Here is a 17,535-nt window from a genome sequence, read left to right as displayed (position 1 = left end):
AAAACATATAGACACTTGGAGTCTAATTGTTACTATAGCCCAGGACAGGATTACTATTGGACCCTACTCTCTGTATATTTTTCCATGGAAGCTAAATAAATATATTATCGAGAGGCACAATGGCTATAGCAGGAGTCAGCAAACTACAGCCAGCAGACCAAATGTGACCCACTGCATATTTTTATAAACAAAGTTTTATTGGCACACAGTCACATTCACATATGTGAATGCTACAACAGAGCTGAGCAATTGCAACAAGGCCTAAAATATTTACTATCTGGCCCTTTAAGTAAAAGTTTGTCATTTCCAGAGTTATAGTGACAAATACACTTCAACGTGTCTAACAATTCAAATACAAGTTTATTTCTCTCCCCTGAAATATTCCAAAGGGGGAAGCTTTTCTCCATGTTTGATTTGGGGACACAGGATGCTTTCATCTCATTGTTTTGTAATCCCCTTGGACCTTCACATCACTTGCCTGGAGCTGGTAGAAGGAGACAGACAGCCTGGAGGGGACATCCCCCTACTCCTTTAGTCTTGGCCCAGAAAGGAGGCACATTCTTCACTCGTTATCTGTCAGCAAGAACCACTACTGCACAGTATCTCAATGCAAAGGATGGTACAATTGGTCCCAATCTTCATGCCTCTTCCAGGTGAATTTTAACCTACAAACTTTAGTAGGCTACTAGCTGTCTCAGCCCGGAGAAGGCGATGGCACCCCACTGCAGTACTCTTGCCTGGAAAATCCCATGGGCGGAGGAGCCTGGTGGGCTGCAGTCCATGGGGTTGCTAAAGAGTCAGACACGACTGAGCAACTTCACTTTCACTTTTCACTTTCATGCATTGGAGAAGGAAATGGCAACCCACTCCAGTGTTCTTGCCTGGAGAATCCCAGGGACAGGGGAGCCTGGTGGGCTATGGTCTATGGGGTCGCACAGAGTCGGACATGACTGAAGCGACTTAGCAGCAGCAGCTGTCTCAGCCACGCCAACTCCAAGCAGAGGCTGGAGTAAAGCAGGCCTATATGGCTTGATTCAAGGAGCTGGGTCTTTTTCAGTTTGGTGAAGACCACACAAAATATCACATCCACCAACATGAGAAGATGCCCTGAAACAGACAGGCAGCTTCTGACTGGCTCCAGATGCCAGATTGAGAATCGAGATCTTGGATATGGTTAGATCAGCTCCTGGAGTCTTAACCTGCGTCAAGAGTTGAGTTTTGTTGGTCTACCAGCATCCTGATACAAACTGAAAGTTTGTACGTGGACATACCTTGCTTCCTGAGCTTTCTTAAGAGTCCAAGAATTCCCTGACACCCCCAAAAAGAGTTATAAACAAAACTAAGTACGGTCTAAAATGTTTTACCCACCCAGGAATTTGCTGAAAGGGGGTGTAAGCAATCCATCATGATGAGTTTGTTATCTGAAACAACTGACCACACACCCAAGCCACTTTAGTTTTTGCTTTTCTATTTTATTAATTACAAAATCCAGAAATCAGTGGTAGAAAAATAACAAAGGAAAAATCCTTAAGCTGTATAATAAAAACCTGGAGAGCAGGCTAGGCATGTGCTGGGCAAGAGGGGGAGTGGACAGATAACCAACACATGAGGAGAAGGAGGGGGAGTGGCAGGTGTGAGTGGCCCAGCACCCCAAGGTCACCCTCCAGCACGCTGGCCTTCTCTGGGTCTTCACCAGCGGGACCTTCAATACAAGAGCTGGTAAACCGAGGCACTATTCTTGGAGCCCGTGACCACGTACTGGTTGTCAGAAGATATGTCACAACACAGGATGTGTGCAGACTCCTCTACCTGGAGGGAAAGAGAGGCCACGGAGGAACAACATGTGGGGTGTTTCAGGCGTCATACAGGGCTCTTTTCAAGGCTCCATGTGGACCTGAGGCTTGGTCCAGAGGCCAGACTCAGTTCGGGGCTCAAGGTGGAGCCCAGGAGTTCCCAGGGCCTTGAGTCTTCATTCCCCTTGATGTACTCAATGGCCCTGGTTGCCATCTCAGAGGTACTCTCCAGCACTGTCTCTGGGACCCCACCATCTGGGGTCTGGGGTTTGTGAGCTCCAAGTACCTGGGTTTGAACACCCCTCCACCCAGTACCTGAAACAATTTATGCAGAGAAGGTGCAGCTATGCAGCGGATCGTCTCATTCATCGTGGCCACAAGAAAGCTCCCTGGCAGAGAAAAGACAGATGGAGGGGCCAAAGACCACGCCTGCCTTCCAGCCCCAGCTCTGCTCCCAACGAGACCAGGGAAGGAACCACTCTTTCTCTGCCTCAGCTTCCCCCATCTATAAAACTCAGAGACATGACCCAAATCATTCCATCTTCAGTCTGCTCCCTCCTGCCACACCCAGGATCCCGGGGAGAGTCCCTGGACATCAGGACGATCACATGGGGCTTCGTTCCTCCTCTGTCTATGGGCTGTGGTTCTGTGTAGGAAGCTACCATTACAGACAAAGTCAGAGAAGCAGAGGGAACGAGCAGAGAAAGAAGGGAGGAAAGAGACTTCCCTGGTGGTCCAGTGGCTAAGACTCTGCACTCCCAACGCAGGGGGCCCAGATTCCATCCCAGGTCAAGGAACTAGATAGATCCCACATGCTGCAACTAAGAGCTTGCCTGGCGCAACTAAGGCCTGGCACAGCCAAAGAAATAAGTGATAATGAGAAGAAGAGGAAGAAAGAAGAAAACCTAGCCATGCCAGCAGGGGAGAAAAACTGGTGGTGGGAGGAAGCAGAGGTGAAGGCAATGGGAAGGTGGCCCGAGACCTTGGTCCAGCCAGTTCTGGGGCCAAAGAGGGGGGAACTAAACAGTCTGAAAAGCGGTTGGGCCCAGACTCCCCAGATGAGCAGACAGCTTATCAGGTGACAGGGCACCCAGAGGTGTCCCCGGCCTGCTCACTCACCACAAGAGGCAAACTTGAGATTGTGATGGTAGGCGTATTTCTGTAGGACAGCCTTAAACTTTTCCTTCCGGTGTGTGTGCACGATCACGATGTCACTCATTCTCAAGCCTACTAACAACCACTCCTCACTGGGGTCATGGGTAATGCTGAGGATCTGTTGGGGAGGAGGTTTGGGGTCAGCACTCAAAGAGGCCATGCCCATCATTCATCGCACCCCCACTTCTGCAGGCACCCACAGCTCCCGGGCCCCAGGGACCACACTCAGACCCACGGTAGCCATGCGAGCACCTCATGCCGTAAATCATGTTGCTGCAGCCTCTGGTAGCTCCTCAGGTCCCAGGAATATAGCTTGGTGTCTTCACCTCCCGTCCAGAATTTATTGCCCGTGATGTCCACACACCGGGATCCGTATATGGGGACTTCATGCTTCCTGGTGGGAAAACAACTCAGAGGTTTGTGCATTGGTTGAACCCTTAGAAGTCTGGGGCCCAGGAAGTCCCTAGATACGCAGCCCTCCACACGGACTCACCTTGTCTTACTGCAAAGGAGGAAGTGAGGTAGGGCAAGCCCAAAAGCCTCACTGTTGCACCCCACCCCCTGGGGTCATACCTGATCAAGATTTGGTTCTGCAAATCCCAAATTTCAACAAATCCTTTGAAACTAGCCACACAGATCTGGGCGTTGGAAGAGAGAGCCAGGGAATAGCACACAGAGCCAGTGGAGGCCAGCTGTGCCCTGACACGGGGGGTGGGCACCAAGTCCCAAAGTGTCAGGCTCTGGGACAGACCCCCCGTGATCAGGCTCCGCTCATCGGGGAACAGCTTGCAGGTGAAGACACAGCTGTCACGGTCCTGTTGGAAGGGCCAATATTCTCAAATGGTCTCTAGGAAGCACGGGCTCTCAGTGTCAGGACAGAGGTCATCCCCGAGCTCCCCCAGCCTTCTGGAGGACCCCTCACCTGGAAGTTGAGCTGGGCCTGGGGTGCCTGGTCCCAGGCATGCAGGGCACTCTCATCCCACACTCTGATGTAGCCATGGCCACATGTGTACACGTGGTGAGTCGAGCCGCTGATGGCCACTGCATAGACTTTCTTCCCGTGGCGGAGTCGGCCAACTTTCCAGGACTTATGTGGGGCCCTCTGCCTGACCACCACGTCATCTGGAACGGGAGGCTGGGGTAGCCACGAAAGGGTCATAGCCTTGACCTGCTCTCATCGATAGGGGCCAGCCTGTTCCTAAGCTTGCATCCACCAGCTCCTCTCTGATCCCCAGGCAGGACCGTGTCCTCAACTGGGGTCCCCAGACCACTGACATCCTTTTGCACCAGCCCAGGGTGGCCTCTCTGGCAAACAGGCCATATCTTAGACACTTCTGAGTTCAGCGATGACAGCAGAGCCTGGCTCAGAATCCCTCTGAGGATGTCACTCTAAATGCGACCCTGAGAGCTGAGGCCCTACACACTGGTGACAGAAGGAGGGCAGCCCGGGTCCAAAGAAGCAGGGGCTCCATGCACCCACCACCTGTGGGGGAGAGAGTGAGGGTACAGACACACCCCACGCCCTCACCCTCCTCGTACTAACTTCTTGTTGGGGCGGGAGAGGGGAATAGGAAGGGAAAGATGCCAGGTTTAAAAAACAAAAAAGACACGTACAATTGCTCTGAGGAATGACAAGACTTCTTCACTGGGACCAGGCGAAGGACAAGGCTCACCTACAGGGAGAGACCAGTGGCCACCCGCTCAGAGAGGTAGGGTCTGGCAGCAACAGCATCACAGGACCCAGGGAGAAGGCTGCTCTCACACCCCAGGGTACCCCCACTCTGAAGCCCAGCCTCTGGCTGCACCCTGCCTGCTCACACCATCCCAGCTAGGACTTACCAAACTCCGCTCCTGGTGGGGGGCTGTGACACAGGGAGGAGACAGACAGGAAGTGAGATGAGTGGAGACTCCCTCTCCTGAGAAAGTTCACCGCCCCAGGCCAGCCTGGTTCAAGGGAGACTTACCTGAAACCGAATGCTGCATCTTCGGATTCTGCCTTGGAGAGCCAAGTGGCTGGCAGCTCAGATCCGTCCAGGGCCTGGGGGGCCTGCTGCTGGGGACTCGCACAGGTCATCTGTTGATAAGCTGGGCCGTGCTGCCTCAGGGAGCCCAGGGGCTGCTCCGGGGGACCGCACATCTCACCCAGCTGAGACCATGCATGGTGCTCTGGCTGGGAGGAAGCATCAGGGCTCTCTGGTACGTCCCTCCTCTTTTCAGGCTCATCATAAATTGGGAGCACATGGAACAAGGTCTCTTCCTTCTCTTCACTCATGGTTTTCGGTCAATGAAGTGCCTGAGCCACCTGGTTCCAGGGCTTGAGAAATGAATGAGTTTGCCACACAGATCCTGAGTCCCCAATTCGTCCCGATTCCCTGCAGCAAGAGAGAGAAGGGATGCTGACATGTGGATGTGATCTTTGGGGTCTATTGAGAAGACTGTGAGAATACTCCTCTGAGAGAGAGGATTCGCAATTTGGTCACAGACTCACTTTTGATACTAAATGTTGGCAGCGATGGTGCTGAGGGTGAAACGTCACTTGGACACTTTGAGATGTTATAATAGTACCAGGTGTGTGTTTTGTTTTTCCTTCCAGACACACAGACTGTACTTCCTATCCTCTAAAATCAAACTCGCCCTTCGATTTGAACATACAGATCAGGTCAGTGGCATTAAGCGCATACACACTGTTGAGCAACGATTGTACTTGCGTGCTCAGTAGAGTCCAACTCTTTGCAACCCCATGGACTGTACCCCACCAGGCTCCTCTGTCTGTGGGATTCTCCAGGCAAGAATACTGGAATAATGGGGTGCCATTTCCCACTCCACAGGATCTTTCTGACCCAGGGATCAAACCCGCATCTCTTGTGTCTCCTGCACTGGCAGGCCGATTCTTGACCATTGCATAGTGTTTTCAAGTGAGGGTTCATCCACCGGGTAAAAGAAACATGAGGCCACAGGAAACCATACACACGTCACGGGGTCTCTCTCCCCTAGAGGGGACAGCATGGAAGAACTCAGCAGTCAGGCAACAAGCCTTGGGCAAGGCTGCAGAAGGATGAAGAGGTTGGCTGGTGGGGATTTAATCTTTCCCATCCTAGGAGTTAATTCTGAGAACTGAATGCAAACATGCATGTGGAATACTCAGAATGATACAAGGCTAGTGGCAAACACTTAATACATGGCAGATAGTGCGTTTATCTGAGGGCTGTGCCAGGGACCAGAGCTTTGAGGATTAAAGGCAGACCAAATGCCTTCCTTCAGTCTGCCCAAAAGCCAACCCCAGAAGTCCCAGGCGAGACCCAGTATTCCGCTGACAGGACAGATCAGAAGCTGTAGGGACAAGACGACAGGCAGGGCTGAAGATGGGATCTTCCAGTTAGAACCAATGCCTTGAAAACCACAATGGGGTACCCAGGCTGCCTGCCCTTGGGAAGCTCCTCCTGACACTTGGCGGTCTCACTGTGCCTGTGGCCCTGAATCAAATACTTCACATAGCTGGTCCCATTTCATCCGCACACCTGTGCGGGCCACATTTGACAGGCTTTAAACGCTGAGGTTCTGAGTGGGTAAGCAAACAGCTAGAAAGCATGGAGAAGAGGTTCAAATTCTGCCGTGTCTGGCTCTCCACCGTCTCCTTCCTCCCTTCCCATCAGAGGGAGGAGGGTACTATCCACCACTGTCGCGATGTAGTTACCCAACCCCCAGCAGTTCCACTTTCAGCAATTTATCCTCAAGTTGCCCTCAAATATAAGCTAAATAATCTATGTCTAAACAGAAGCATTATAGCATTGCTTGTGATAAATGACTGGGACTGGACAAACCCAAAATCTGTACGAAGGGAATGGTAAAATAAGTCACAGTAATCTGTGTAAAGCAGAATGTGACACAACTGTGAAAAGGAACAAGGACGCTGCTGTCTGGACGTGGAAAATTCCAAGAGAAGTTAATGGGGGAGGGAGTGGATTCAATGTGTATCAGGCACAGCTTTGGTGTAAAAGGATGGAAATTAGAGCCTATCTTTGCATATGCTTGTATAGACTTAAGAAATTAGGAAGGGCGCTGCCCTTAGGAATAGAAATCGGCAAGTAGGAAGAGGAATGGCAGGAGGATATCACTGCAAAACCCGGGATATATTTTGCATGCCTGTGGCTCTTTAGACCTAAATTAAAATTGCTGGACCATGAGCCTTTTCCCTCAACCAGGTCCTTTCTTTGTCACTTTCCCCAACTGGCAATTTGAAGTTCTCATGATTCTTACTTGTTGTTATTGTTTAATTGCTACTTTGTGTCCAACTCTAAGACCCGAAGGACTGTAGCCCCCCTGGCTCCTCTGTCCATGGGATTCTCCAGGCAACAATACTGGAGAGGGTTGTCATTTCCTTCTTCAGGGGATCTTCCCCACCTAGGGATCAAACCCAGGTCTCCTGCACTGGCAGGCAGATTTCCCACCACTGAACCACCAGGGAAGCCCAATTCTTAATTACTTGTTTAAATAATTCAGCAAATTTGCCAAGACATGCAGCAGTCTCCTTTAACTGGGACCCCAGGTCTGGGTTGGCCCTGAGGGTGGTGGAAGGGCAGAGCACACACCTTCCCAGCCAGGGGGATGGGGATGCGCAGAGAGAGACGGGCATGAGCCCAGGCCCACGTGTGGGTAAAGCTTAAAGGCAGTGAAGCCATTTAGACAGGATTTCATGGATGAGAAGGATTACATGCTAAGAATAAGACAAGGCTTTCTGAAGTGTCCAAGGAAGAGTCAGCATCACCAATTCCCTTCTCCGCTCCACCCTCAGAACTGGGAATAAAGGCAACTCTCTTTCTCAAGCTTCAACACAAAATGCTAGAGCAGAGATTCACCCTGCCAGCAAGACGAGCACTCACCAGTCCCTCACAGCACGCAACTCACCTCCGTAGGCAGGTCAGACCCTGGAGACAGGAGGTGAGAACTGCACACATCTGGTTAGTAATGGGTATCTCTTCCTCCAGCTTCATCCACCCCTCCCTCATTCAGGCACTGCCCCTTGTGCTGCAGGCTGCTAGTTTAGACTAATTGATGATTAAGCCCTGGGTCAGAACCTGGGTCAGGTGTAGGGCCCTGGATGGCTCATCAGTTACGGGGCGTGACCTCGGCCACCACCCACCACAGAGCTGGGCTGCCTTTACCGATAAGGCTGGGATAAGAGTCCTGGGATAAGACTGGGATCTGCCCAATAAATTCACAGCAGGAGGCCAGGTGCAGTGAGACATTTTTCAGGGGATGGGTTCGGGGCACCCCATGCGAGGGAGTGTTTGCGCAAAGATGGAGAGCTGGGTGGAGCTACACCCGGAAGCAGTTTCACGTTCTCATCTCCAGGTGAACCCCCTGGGCATGGGGAGGCCAGCCCTGTCATCTCTCATCTCTCACCAGTCTCTCTCGGAAAGTGAGGATCAGGGAACTCTTCTCTGCGGAGGCCTCACCAGTGATTCTTACACTGGAGTGCTCAACACCTGGAGGGCTTGTTAAAACCCAGCACTGGGCCCACCCCAGGAGATTCTGATTCTGTGGCCCTGGGGTGGGGTCTGGCTCTAGGTGAGTGATCACACCATTGCGATTATCTGGGTCATGAAGATCTTTTCTGTATAGTTCTTCTTTGTATTCTTGACACCTCTTCTTAATATCTTCTGCTTCTGTTAGGTCCATACCATTTCTGTCCTTTATTGTTCCCATCTTTGCATGAAACGTTCCCTTGGTAATGTCTTATTTTCTTGAAGAGATCTCTAGTCTTTCCCATTCTACTGTTTTCCTCTATTTCTTTGCATTGATTGCAGAGGAAGGCTTTCTTATCTAGCCTTGCTATTCTTTGGAACTCTGCATTCAAATGGGTATATCTTTCCTTTTCTCCTTTGCCTTGCGCTTCTCTTCACATCCTAAAGGAAATCAGGCCTGAATATTCATTGGAAGGACTGATGCTGAAGCTGAAACTCCAATTCTTTGGCCACATGATGCAAAGAACTGACTCTTAAAAAGACCCTGATACTGGGAAAGATTGAAGGCGGGAGGAGAAGGGGACGACAGAGGATGAGATAGTTGGATAGCATCACTGACTCAATGGACATGAGTTTGAGTAAGTTCTGGGAGTTGGTGATGGACAGGGAAGCCTGGTGTGCTGCAGTCCATGGGGTCGCAAAGAGTTGGACACAACTGAGGGACTGAACTGAACTGGTGTGGGGTTTGAGACCTGATATTTCTAGCAACTTCCTGGGTGAGGGTGACACTGCTGCTGGCGGTCTGGGGACCCCACTGGAGAGGCACCGCCTAAATCCCTCTGTTTGGGGGTCCTTTTCTGGCAGGAAGGGAAGGGGTGACGAGCCTGGACCTCTCCTGCTCTGCTCCCCTTGTTCACCTCCAGTCATGGCCCACCCCTCCCACTGAACACACTCACTTCTGTTCTGTTTTTTCTTTTTGCCTTCCTTCTTTTGAAGTATAAGTCCTGAAATTGCTGCTGCTTACAAAGAAATCTTTTACCACCCCTGACTTCCAATATCCAAAGCTCTCTGTCTCTCCCTTTCTCTCTTCCCACTCATGAACACAGCCCTTGTCTCCAAAACTATTACCGCTGCCTATGGTCTAGTCAAGCTATGGTTTTTCCAGAGGTCATGTATGGATGTGAGAGTTGGACTGTGAAGAAAGCTGAGTGCAAAGAATTGATGCTTTTGAACTGTGGTGTTGGAGAAGGCTCTTGGGAGTCCCTTGGACTGCAAGGAGATCCAACCAGTCCATTCTGAAGGAGATCAGCCCTGGGATTTCTTTGGAAGGAATGATGCTAAAGCTGAAACTCCAGTACTTTGGCCACCTCATGCAAAGAGTTGACTCATTGGAAAAGAGTCTGATGCTGGGAGGGATTGGGGGCAGGAGGAGAAGGGGACAACAGAGGATGAGATGGCTGGATGGCATCACTGACTCAATGGACGTGAGTCTGAGTGAACTCCAGGAGTTGGTGATGGACAGGGAGGCCTGGCGTGCTGCGATTCATGGGGTTGCAAAGAGTCAGACACGACTGAGCGACTAAACTGAACTGACAGTCTTCTAGATAATGCCTGTATTTAAGGTATATCCCTAGGTGACTTCCCTGGTGGTCCAGTGGCTAAGACTTGATGCTCCCAGCTCCCAACGCAGGGGGCCCAGATTTGATCCCTGGTCAGGAACGAGATCTCACATGCAGCGGCTAAACGATCCCCCATGCTGCAACTAAGGCCAGGTGCAGCCAAATAACTAAATATTTAAAAAAAAGAGAGAGAGAGTTGTCCTGTCAAGACTTCATGTTTCCACCCTCATGCTGTTTGTTCTCTCATCTAGGACCCCTATTTTGAAAAAAAAAAATGATCAAAAATAAAAAAAAAGACCACGTCTGTCACTTTCAGACAGTCTGCCAGCCTGAGAGAGGCCAGTGAGAGGACCCCAGTGGTCAGCGAGGCAGCCCCTGGAGAAGAGGGTTCATAAAAGGGGCGTAGGGTCTGGATCACAATCCAGAGCACTGCTGGGCACTAGACGTTCATTTTCTGCATCATCATCATAGCCCACTCTCAGAGCTGACCCAGGAGGGAGGTTTACACTGAAGGGAGCTAAAGCTTTGAGAGTTTGAATAACTTGCTCAAGATCACACAGCAAGGAAGGGCTAGAGTTAACAGTTTGAGACTAGGTTTGCACAACCCCACACAGCCTTCTGTTGGAGTGCAGGGAGACGGAGGACGGTAGGAACAGGGGCCACTTGGCTGCAGCAGCCTGGAGGGGCGCTTTCTGGGCACTCTCAGGACAGACACAAGAATGCTAAGAGTTGAACTGTCAACTGCTGATAAGAATGCAAGTGGGGACTTGCCTGGTGGTAAAGAACCTATCTTCCAAGGCAGGGGATGTGGGTTTCATCCTTGTTGGTGAACTAAAATTCCACAGGGCAACGAAGCCCATGCATGTATCACAACTACTAAAGCCCATGCACCCTAGAGCCTGTGCTCTGCAACAAGAGAAGCCACCACAGTGAGACGCCCACCCACCACAGCTAGAGAGGAGAGCCTGCTTACCACAACTAGAGAAAGCCTGTGCGCAGCAAGGAGCAGCTGTGCGCAGCAAGGAGCAGCTGTGCGCAGCAAGGAACAGCTGTGCGCAGCAAGGAGCAGCTGTGCGCAGCAAGGAACAGTTGTGTGCAGCAAGGAACAGCCTGTGCACAGCAAGGAACAGCTGTGCGCAGCAAGGAACAGCCTGTGCACTGCAACAAAGACCCAGAGCAGCCAAAACCACTAACTTAAACACAGAATTACCATATGACCCAGCAATGCCACTCCTAGGTATATACCTAAAAGAACTGAAAACAGAGGCTCTAACAGATTTTTGTATACCAGTGTTCACAGCAGCATTATTCCCAATAGCCAACAGGTACAAACAACCCAAAAGTCCATCAACAGACGGATGGATAGGCAAGATATGGTATATTCATGCACTAGAGTATCAGTCACCAATAAAAATAAAGGAAGGATACATTCATGCTACAACTTAGATGAACCTTGAAAACATCACACTAAGTAAAAAAACAGACACAATAGCTCCATATTGTATGAGGCCATTTACATGAAATACCCAGAATGAAGATGAAAGTGTTCTTCAGTCACTCCTTGTGACCCCATGGACTATAGTCTACCAGGCTCCTCTGTCCATGGAATTCTCCAGGCAAGAATACTGGAGTGGGTTGCCATTCCCTTCTCCAAGGAATCTTTCTGATCCAGGGATCAAACCAGTGTCTCCTGAATTGCAGGCAGATTCTTTACCATCTGAGCCACAACAGAGATCAGAGACCATTTACATGAAATACCCAGAATAGTCAAATCTATATATAGAGAAAGCAGATTAGTGGTTTCTAGGGATTGGAAGGTGGGGGTGGGGTACAGGGAGCAACTGCTTAATAGTCATGGAGTTCTTTCTGGGGTGATGAAAAGGTCTGAAACTAGACAGTAGTGATCAGTGCACTGTGAAAGTACGAATGCCACTTTAAAATAGTTAAAACGGTAAAGTTCATGTTACGTGTATGTTACCACAATTAGAAAGCCAATGAAAACAGGCTTTGTGTCAATGAGTTAGAGGCCGTGCAAGTCCCAGTAGCATTTTCCCCTTCTTCCTCTTCATCCACCAAACCCCAAACAGTTTAGCTGGTAGTTTTCTCACCTTTGCTTCGGTAAGAGAAGAACCAGCAAGATGCAGGTAGGTACCCCTTCGTGCCCAGAGACCCTGGCCAGTGACAGCCTAAGGGGCAAGGGTTTGTTCACCCTCTGGTGGGCAATCGAAGAGCAACCCAATTCTAACCACTTAGCATCTCTTCATGGGAAATAGATGGGGAAACAGGGAAAACAATGTCAGATTTTATTTTGGGGGGTCCAAAATCACTGCAGATGGTGACTGCAGTCATGAAATTAAAAGATTCTTACTCCTGGGAAGGAAAGTTATGACCAACCTAGATAGCATATTCAAAAGTAGAGACATTACTTTGCCAGCAAAGGTCCGTCTAGTCAAGGCTATGGTTTTTCCAGTGGTCATGATGTGAGAGTTGGACTGTGAAGAAAGCTGAGCACCGAAGAATTGATGCTTTTGAACTGTGGTGTTGGAGAAGACTCTTGAGAGTCCCTTGGACTGCAGGGAGATCCAACCAGTCCATCCTAAAGGAGATCAGTCCTGGGTGTTCATTGGAAGGACTGATGCTGAAGCTGAAACTCCAATACTTTGGCCACTTCATGTGAAGAGTTGACTCATTGGAAAAGATCCTGATGCTGGGAGGGATTGGGGACAGGAGGAGAAGGGGACGACAGAGGATGAGATGGCTGGATGGCATCACTGACTTGATGGACATGAGTTTGGGTAAACTCTGGGAGTTGGTGATGGACAGGGAGGCCCGGCGTGCTGCAATTCATGGGGTTGCAAAGAGTCAGACATGACTGAGCGACTGAACTGAACTGAAGATATTTGTACTCACATCCCAAAGCACTTGATGGTTGTACTCAGGGTGCCACTCCCCCACCCTGGAATTTCTCTTTCTGCAGGACAGCCTCCGGAGAACTGACTAGGGCCCCTGTTGTGGATGAAAATGTATAAACCATATAAACATAGGCACGAAACACTTTTTCCCTTACTAATTCACTGACATCTTCCACTCAACAGAAATTATTCACAGGCAAGTTCCACCCAGCTTGTGAATGTTGGAGGTGGTGTTGGAACTGTGGTGTTGGAGAAGACTCTTGAGAGTCCCTTGGACTGCAAGGAGATCCGACCAGTCATTCTAAAGGGAATCAGTCCTGAATATCACTGGAAGGACTGATGCTGAAGCTGAAACTCCAATACTTTGGCCACATGATGTGAAGAACTGATTCACTGGAAAAGACCCTAATGCTGGGAAAGATTGAAGGCAGGAGGAGAAGGGGACGACAGAGGATGAGATGGTTGGATGGCATCACTGACTCAATGGACATGAGTTTAAGTAAGTTCCCGGAGTTGGTGATGGACAGGGAAGCCTGGTGTGCTGCAGTCCATGGGGTCGCAAAGAGTCACACATGACTAAGTGACTGAACTGAACTGAAGTTCCGACCTCACCCAAAGAGTTACCCACAATAAGCTTGTGGTTTGCAAGGTGAGTCAGTAAACCAGCAGCTCCAAGTAGAGAAGGCAGAAAATGATATCAATTAGACAGAGGTGAGGTGAGGACACAGAACAGGGGACACAGTGCTAACCAATCAAGGAGATCAGGGAGGCCAGCAAAGGGGAGGTGGCCTTTGGCTGAGGTGTGTGAAGGGGGAGGGGAAAAGTTCTCCAGGTAAAGGACTCTTCTCACAGTTCCCTGGGTCCCTTTGCTTCCTCTCTCTTCCTTCCTTCCTGTCCTCAGGAGCCTCCAACTCACCACTCCTTACTTTGAGCCCTTCCCAGGAGAGCATGGTGGTGGATCCCACCTCCCCCATCTTGTAGGTTCTTCCTACCCGTCTCACCCCCACAGCCTGGCTACTGAACGCTTGTGTTCTGAATTCTGCATTTCACTTTTCCTGATGGAACGACCTCTTACCTCCCAAGGGATGTTTAAGCAAAGCCCTTTCCCCTTACTCCCAGGGGCCTGGAACTGCCTCCGCCTTGAAGTCCTACAGCAGTTCTATTTACCTGCATTCACCTGCTGGCTCAGATAGTAAAGAACCCACCTGCAACATGGGAGGCCTGGGTTCAATCCCAGGGTTGGAGGACAGCATGGCAACCCACTCCAGTATCCCCAAGGATGGAGCAGTCTGGCGGGCTACAGTCCACGGGATCGCAAAGAGTCAGACACGACTGAGCGACTAAGCACAGCACGCAGTCCTACAGAAGCTCTATATTGTGTTCACAATATAAGCCTCGAGTCAGATTTCATGGGGGGTAGGAGTGAGGGTGGGGGTGGAAACAGGTTGTGCTTCTTTAAGAAAAGTTTGCAACGCCTTCTATGCGTCCTTCTGACTGACCTGCAGAACTCGGGATCCTTGCCGCACACAGTCCAATTCCGCGGCTTCACGCACCCCAGCATTCCCCCACCCCGACTCCCACCCCTGCGCCCTGGTCTCTAAGATCGTGTCCTCCCCCACCCCCGCTCCGCAGATCAACAGGAGACTTACCGTCAAGGGCTCAGACCGGCTGCCCCAGGACTCCGCCCGGGAGACTCCTCAGGACCAGAGCAGGGAGAGCCGGCCCGCGCCAAGGTGACCCCGGCAACCTCGCGCTCCTAGTTGTTTCTTCCCGCCCTGCAGTGAGCAGACCGGCCGCCGGGGGCAGCAGGGGCCAAGCTGGCGGTCTGTGCGTTTTAATGGCTGGCTCCTCGTGCCCACAGCGCCGGCCTCCGAGCCCTGGACCCGCAGGCCCGTCCTCTCCGCTCTCTCTCACTTCGAGACCAAAACAGAGTCCCAGGGCGACGAGGCGCACGCCCAAGGGCGACAGGAAGGGAGGCAACCACTGGAGGCGGCCACCGGCTGCCAGCGCCGCACGTCTATGGCCCAGGACGGATGGGACCCAGAGCCTCAGGCCCCCACCTGCAGCTGGTGGGCCCCGGAGCCCCGGCCAGCACGGCCGGCAGATGCGTCAAACCCTGGGCAGGACGACCCCTTACCTTGGCAAGCCGAGGAGAGGGGCGAGAGAGGTGAGTGTGGCCGCGCCGCTGGGAGGGCTTCCTGGAGGCTGGGCTTCGGCTGAGTGTGGGTGGGATTTCAGTGGCCAGGAGGGGCGAGGAGGGGGCCTGCCCTCGGGGGCACTGGAAACACTTGAGCACGGACCTGCGCAGGGTAGGGGCTGGTGAGTGGGGAGGGAAGGGTGGAAACCAGAGCCGGACTGGGACTCAGAGTCGGCCTGGGAAGCCTAGGAGCAGGCGGAGAACGCCGGGCCCCTGCAGAGCGGGCTCAGACCTCAGGCGGAAGCCCCAGGAACCCTGTGAGGTGTGGGAATTTGCTGAGACCACGTGGTCTGTGGTGCGAATAGGGCCCGAGAGAAGGCGGAAGGGGCTTCAGGGAGCTCGCGGCGGCGAAGACCGAAGTTCGCTCCTCTTCAGATTCCCCAGGCACTTCGGTAACCTTGGCCTGTGGATGGGTCCGCAAATGTTCAATTGAACTGAGTGGACTGTGTAAGGGAAGGGGTGTCCTCAGTTCCTTGCCAGGAGAAAGAACATCAGAGCGGCACTATGGTCTGGGAATAACAGGGATGTCAGAGGCGGAAGCGGAACATCTTAGGAGCCTCTTCTCAGAACCCCCAGCCCCACCACAAGGAGAGGGCTGCCACCCAGGGGGAGCTGTGCTGTCTCTTGTCTCCCCCCCGCCCCAACCCACCCCACCCCGACCAGATGTCACAGAAGCCCTGCCTCCACCCATTGCACACACCCTCCCTCCCTGATTGGGCCTCTGCTCACCAGGCTTCCCAGACCTGCTGGATGCCCTGAAGCAGCCATGTTTTCTTCTGAGCCTCAGTTTTCCCTCCTAATCTGGACAGAGCAGATCAGGTATTCTCTGTGGTCCCTTCCAGTGTGACAGGCCTGGGCAGAAGGGTGCCCTGTGCTGCAGGGATGGACCATGCTTACCTGGACTGAGAGAGACACTTGATTTAATCCTGACCCTTCCAGGCTCATGGCTCCTATTGAGAAAAGAAGTGCTTTTGCGAGGTCTCCAGTGCCATGGCTCTTCTTAGTCTCTGGAAGGCCTCGACTGGACCCAGGCAGCTTCTTCACTGGAGTAGTGAACATCGAGGCGACAGGGTGTCAGGACTTCTGGGCCATAGAGGCCACATGACTTCATGAGACTGCGGTTATCTGCTTTCTTCACCCCCGTATCCTTGGGATCTAAGCGGGGGACTTGCCATGGATAGTAACAAAGCTACAGAGAGGGAGAAAACTCTCAGGAGCCGTCTGGGTGAGATGGGCCTTACGCCCTAGGTCCAGCCCCAAACCTGCAGATCAATAACCTTGAGACCCAGAGGCCAAGTTCACACAGGATTTGGGGGCAGATCTGGAAGATAGGTTCTGTCCTCAGTGATTTTCAGCCTTCCTAGAGTCCCTGCCTTGGTCCTGCCACAGCAGAGACAGTGCTAAGACTCTACCTGGAGCCAGGACTGCAGGACTTCCTGTCCCCATCTCCCCTGTCACATCCAGAGACTAGCTAGAGAATATTCATGACCTAGGTGGGGTGGGGTGAGCCACGGCCTTCTACCCTCTTCTCTGGCCTGGGTAATGGGACACATTAGCTAGCCACTGATTTGCTGAGTGACCAGGGGCAGTGGCATCTGTCTCTGGTTTTCAGTGTTTCTGTAAATAAATGAAGAACTTGGATCCTATGGCCTGGGGCACTTCTGGGTCTGTGTGGTCTAGATCTGCCCAGAGGAGGAGGCAGATGATTGGGTGAAGGACTATGCTCTCCCGTGTCCGGGGGCCTCCAGGGTCTGCCTCCACCCATGTGCAGCTTCCAGAAGCTGGAGTCGGGTGGGGAGGGGTCACTTACACAGTGGTCCTGGACATTCCGCTGAGGTGCTACACCATGTCATTAGTTTTCTGGCAGGAGTGGTTCCTCTGAGATACACAAGACAGTACTCCCAGAAAACACTGGTCTTCTGAGCTACAAAGTGCAGGAGCAGCTATGGGGTAAGTGGTGCTGTGGGGCATATGGTGTGTCTGAGAGTCTGTGTTCATCTTGATGTGGGACAGAGGTCTGAGGGCTTACTATGTGTGACTGTATGCTTTTAATATTTACTCCTTAGAGTACTCCTGAGACTGAACATCTTCCTTTATTAGTCACTTTTATATCTTTTTTAAAAGCTGCCTGCTATTGTTGTTTGCTGGGTTTTAGAATTTCTCTTAACTATAAGATTTCTTTGTATATTACATACATGTTAATAACACACATTTTAGAAATGTATTCCCACTTTTGGTGCTTTATCTTTTATTTGGAATTATTCAAAATGGAAGCATAAAGATTCCATTTTGAAAAGCCAATTTATCAGTATTTTCCCTCGTGGTTGGTGTCTAGCTTTCATCTGATGCTTAGAAAGGTTTTCTCCATTCCATGAAAATAAAAAGATTTACTCA

General features: G+C 51.3%; 1 protein-coding gene across 3 annotated transcripts; it reads right to left on the bottom strand.

The window, feature by feature from the left end:
- Positions 1-1,451: 1,451 nt before the first annotated feature.
- TLE7 (TLE family member 7) lies at positions 1,452-15,758 on the bottom strand. 3 transcript variants are annotated; one of them, XM_070770876.1, is made up of 11 exons: positions 14,150-14,488; positions 12,943-13,038; positions 4,913-5,320; positions 4,788-4,810; positions 4,563-4,621; positions 3,871-4,083; positions 3,522-3,763; positions 3,201-3,342; positions 2,913-3,066; positions 2,109-2,182; positions 1,452-1,809 (listed from the first exon to the last, which is right to left on the bottom strand). In XM_070770876.1, exons 3-11 carry the CDS (start codon positions 5,218-5,220, stop codon positions 1,705-1,707), a joined length of 1,320 nt encoding a protein of 439 aa, XP_070626977.1. In that variant the 5' UTR covers positions 5,221-5,320; positions 12,943-13,038; positions 14,150-14,488; the 3' UTR covers positions 1,452-1,704. The 3 variants fall into 3 exon arrangements, with proteins under 3 accessions (XP_070626977.1, XP_070626978.1, XP_019835806.1); XM_070770877.1 differs by lacking the exons at positions 12,943-13,038; positions 14,150-14,488 and adding an exon at positions 15,082-15,758; XM_019980247.2 differs by having other exon boundaries at positions 12,943-14,488.
- Positions 15,759-17,535: the final 1,777 nt, after the last annotated feature.

This window comes from Bos indicus, chromosome 18 (assembly GCF_029378745.1).
Source record: "Bos indicus isolate NIAB-ARS_2022 breed Sahiwal x Tharparkar chromosome 18, NIAB-ARS_B.indTharparkar_mat_pri_1.0, whole genome shotgun sequence".
Classification (NCBI taxonomy): Eukaryota; Metazoa; Chordata; class Mammalia; order Artiodactyla; family Bovidae; genus Bos; species Bos indicus.
This window is presented reverse-complemented; position numbering and strand designations above follow the sequence as displayed.

Excerpts from the sequence above, each read along its gene's own strand:
- TLE7 (XM_070770877.1), bottom strand. The coding sequence starts at position 5,220 with ATGAGTGAAGAGAAGGAAGAGACCTTGTTCCATGTGCTCCCAATTTAT. Across the intron at positions 4,811-4,912 it reads GATGCAGCATTCGGTTTCAG|CCCCCCACCAGGAGCGGAGT; the intron begins GTAAGTCTCCCT and ends CCTGTGTCACAG. Across the intron at positions 4,622-4,787 it reads CCCACCAGGAGCGGAGTTTG|GTGAGCCTTGTCCTTCGCCT; the intron begins GTAAGTCCTAGC and ends CTCTCCCTGTAG.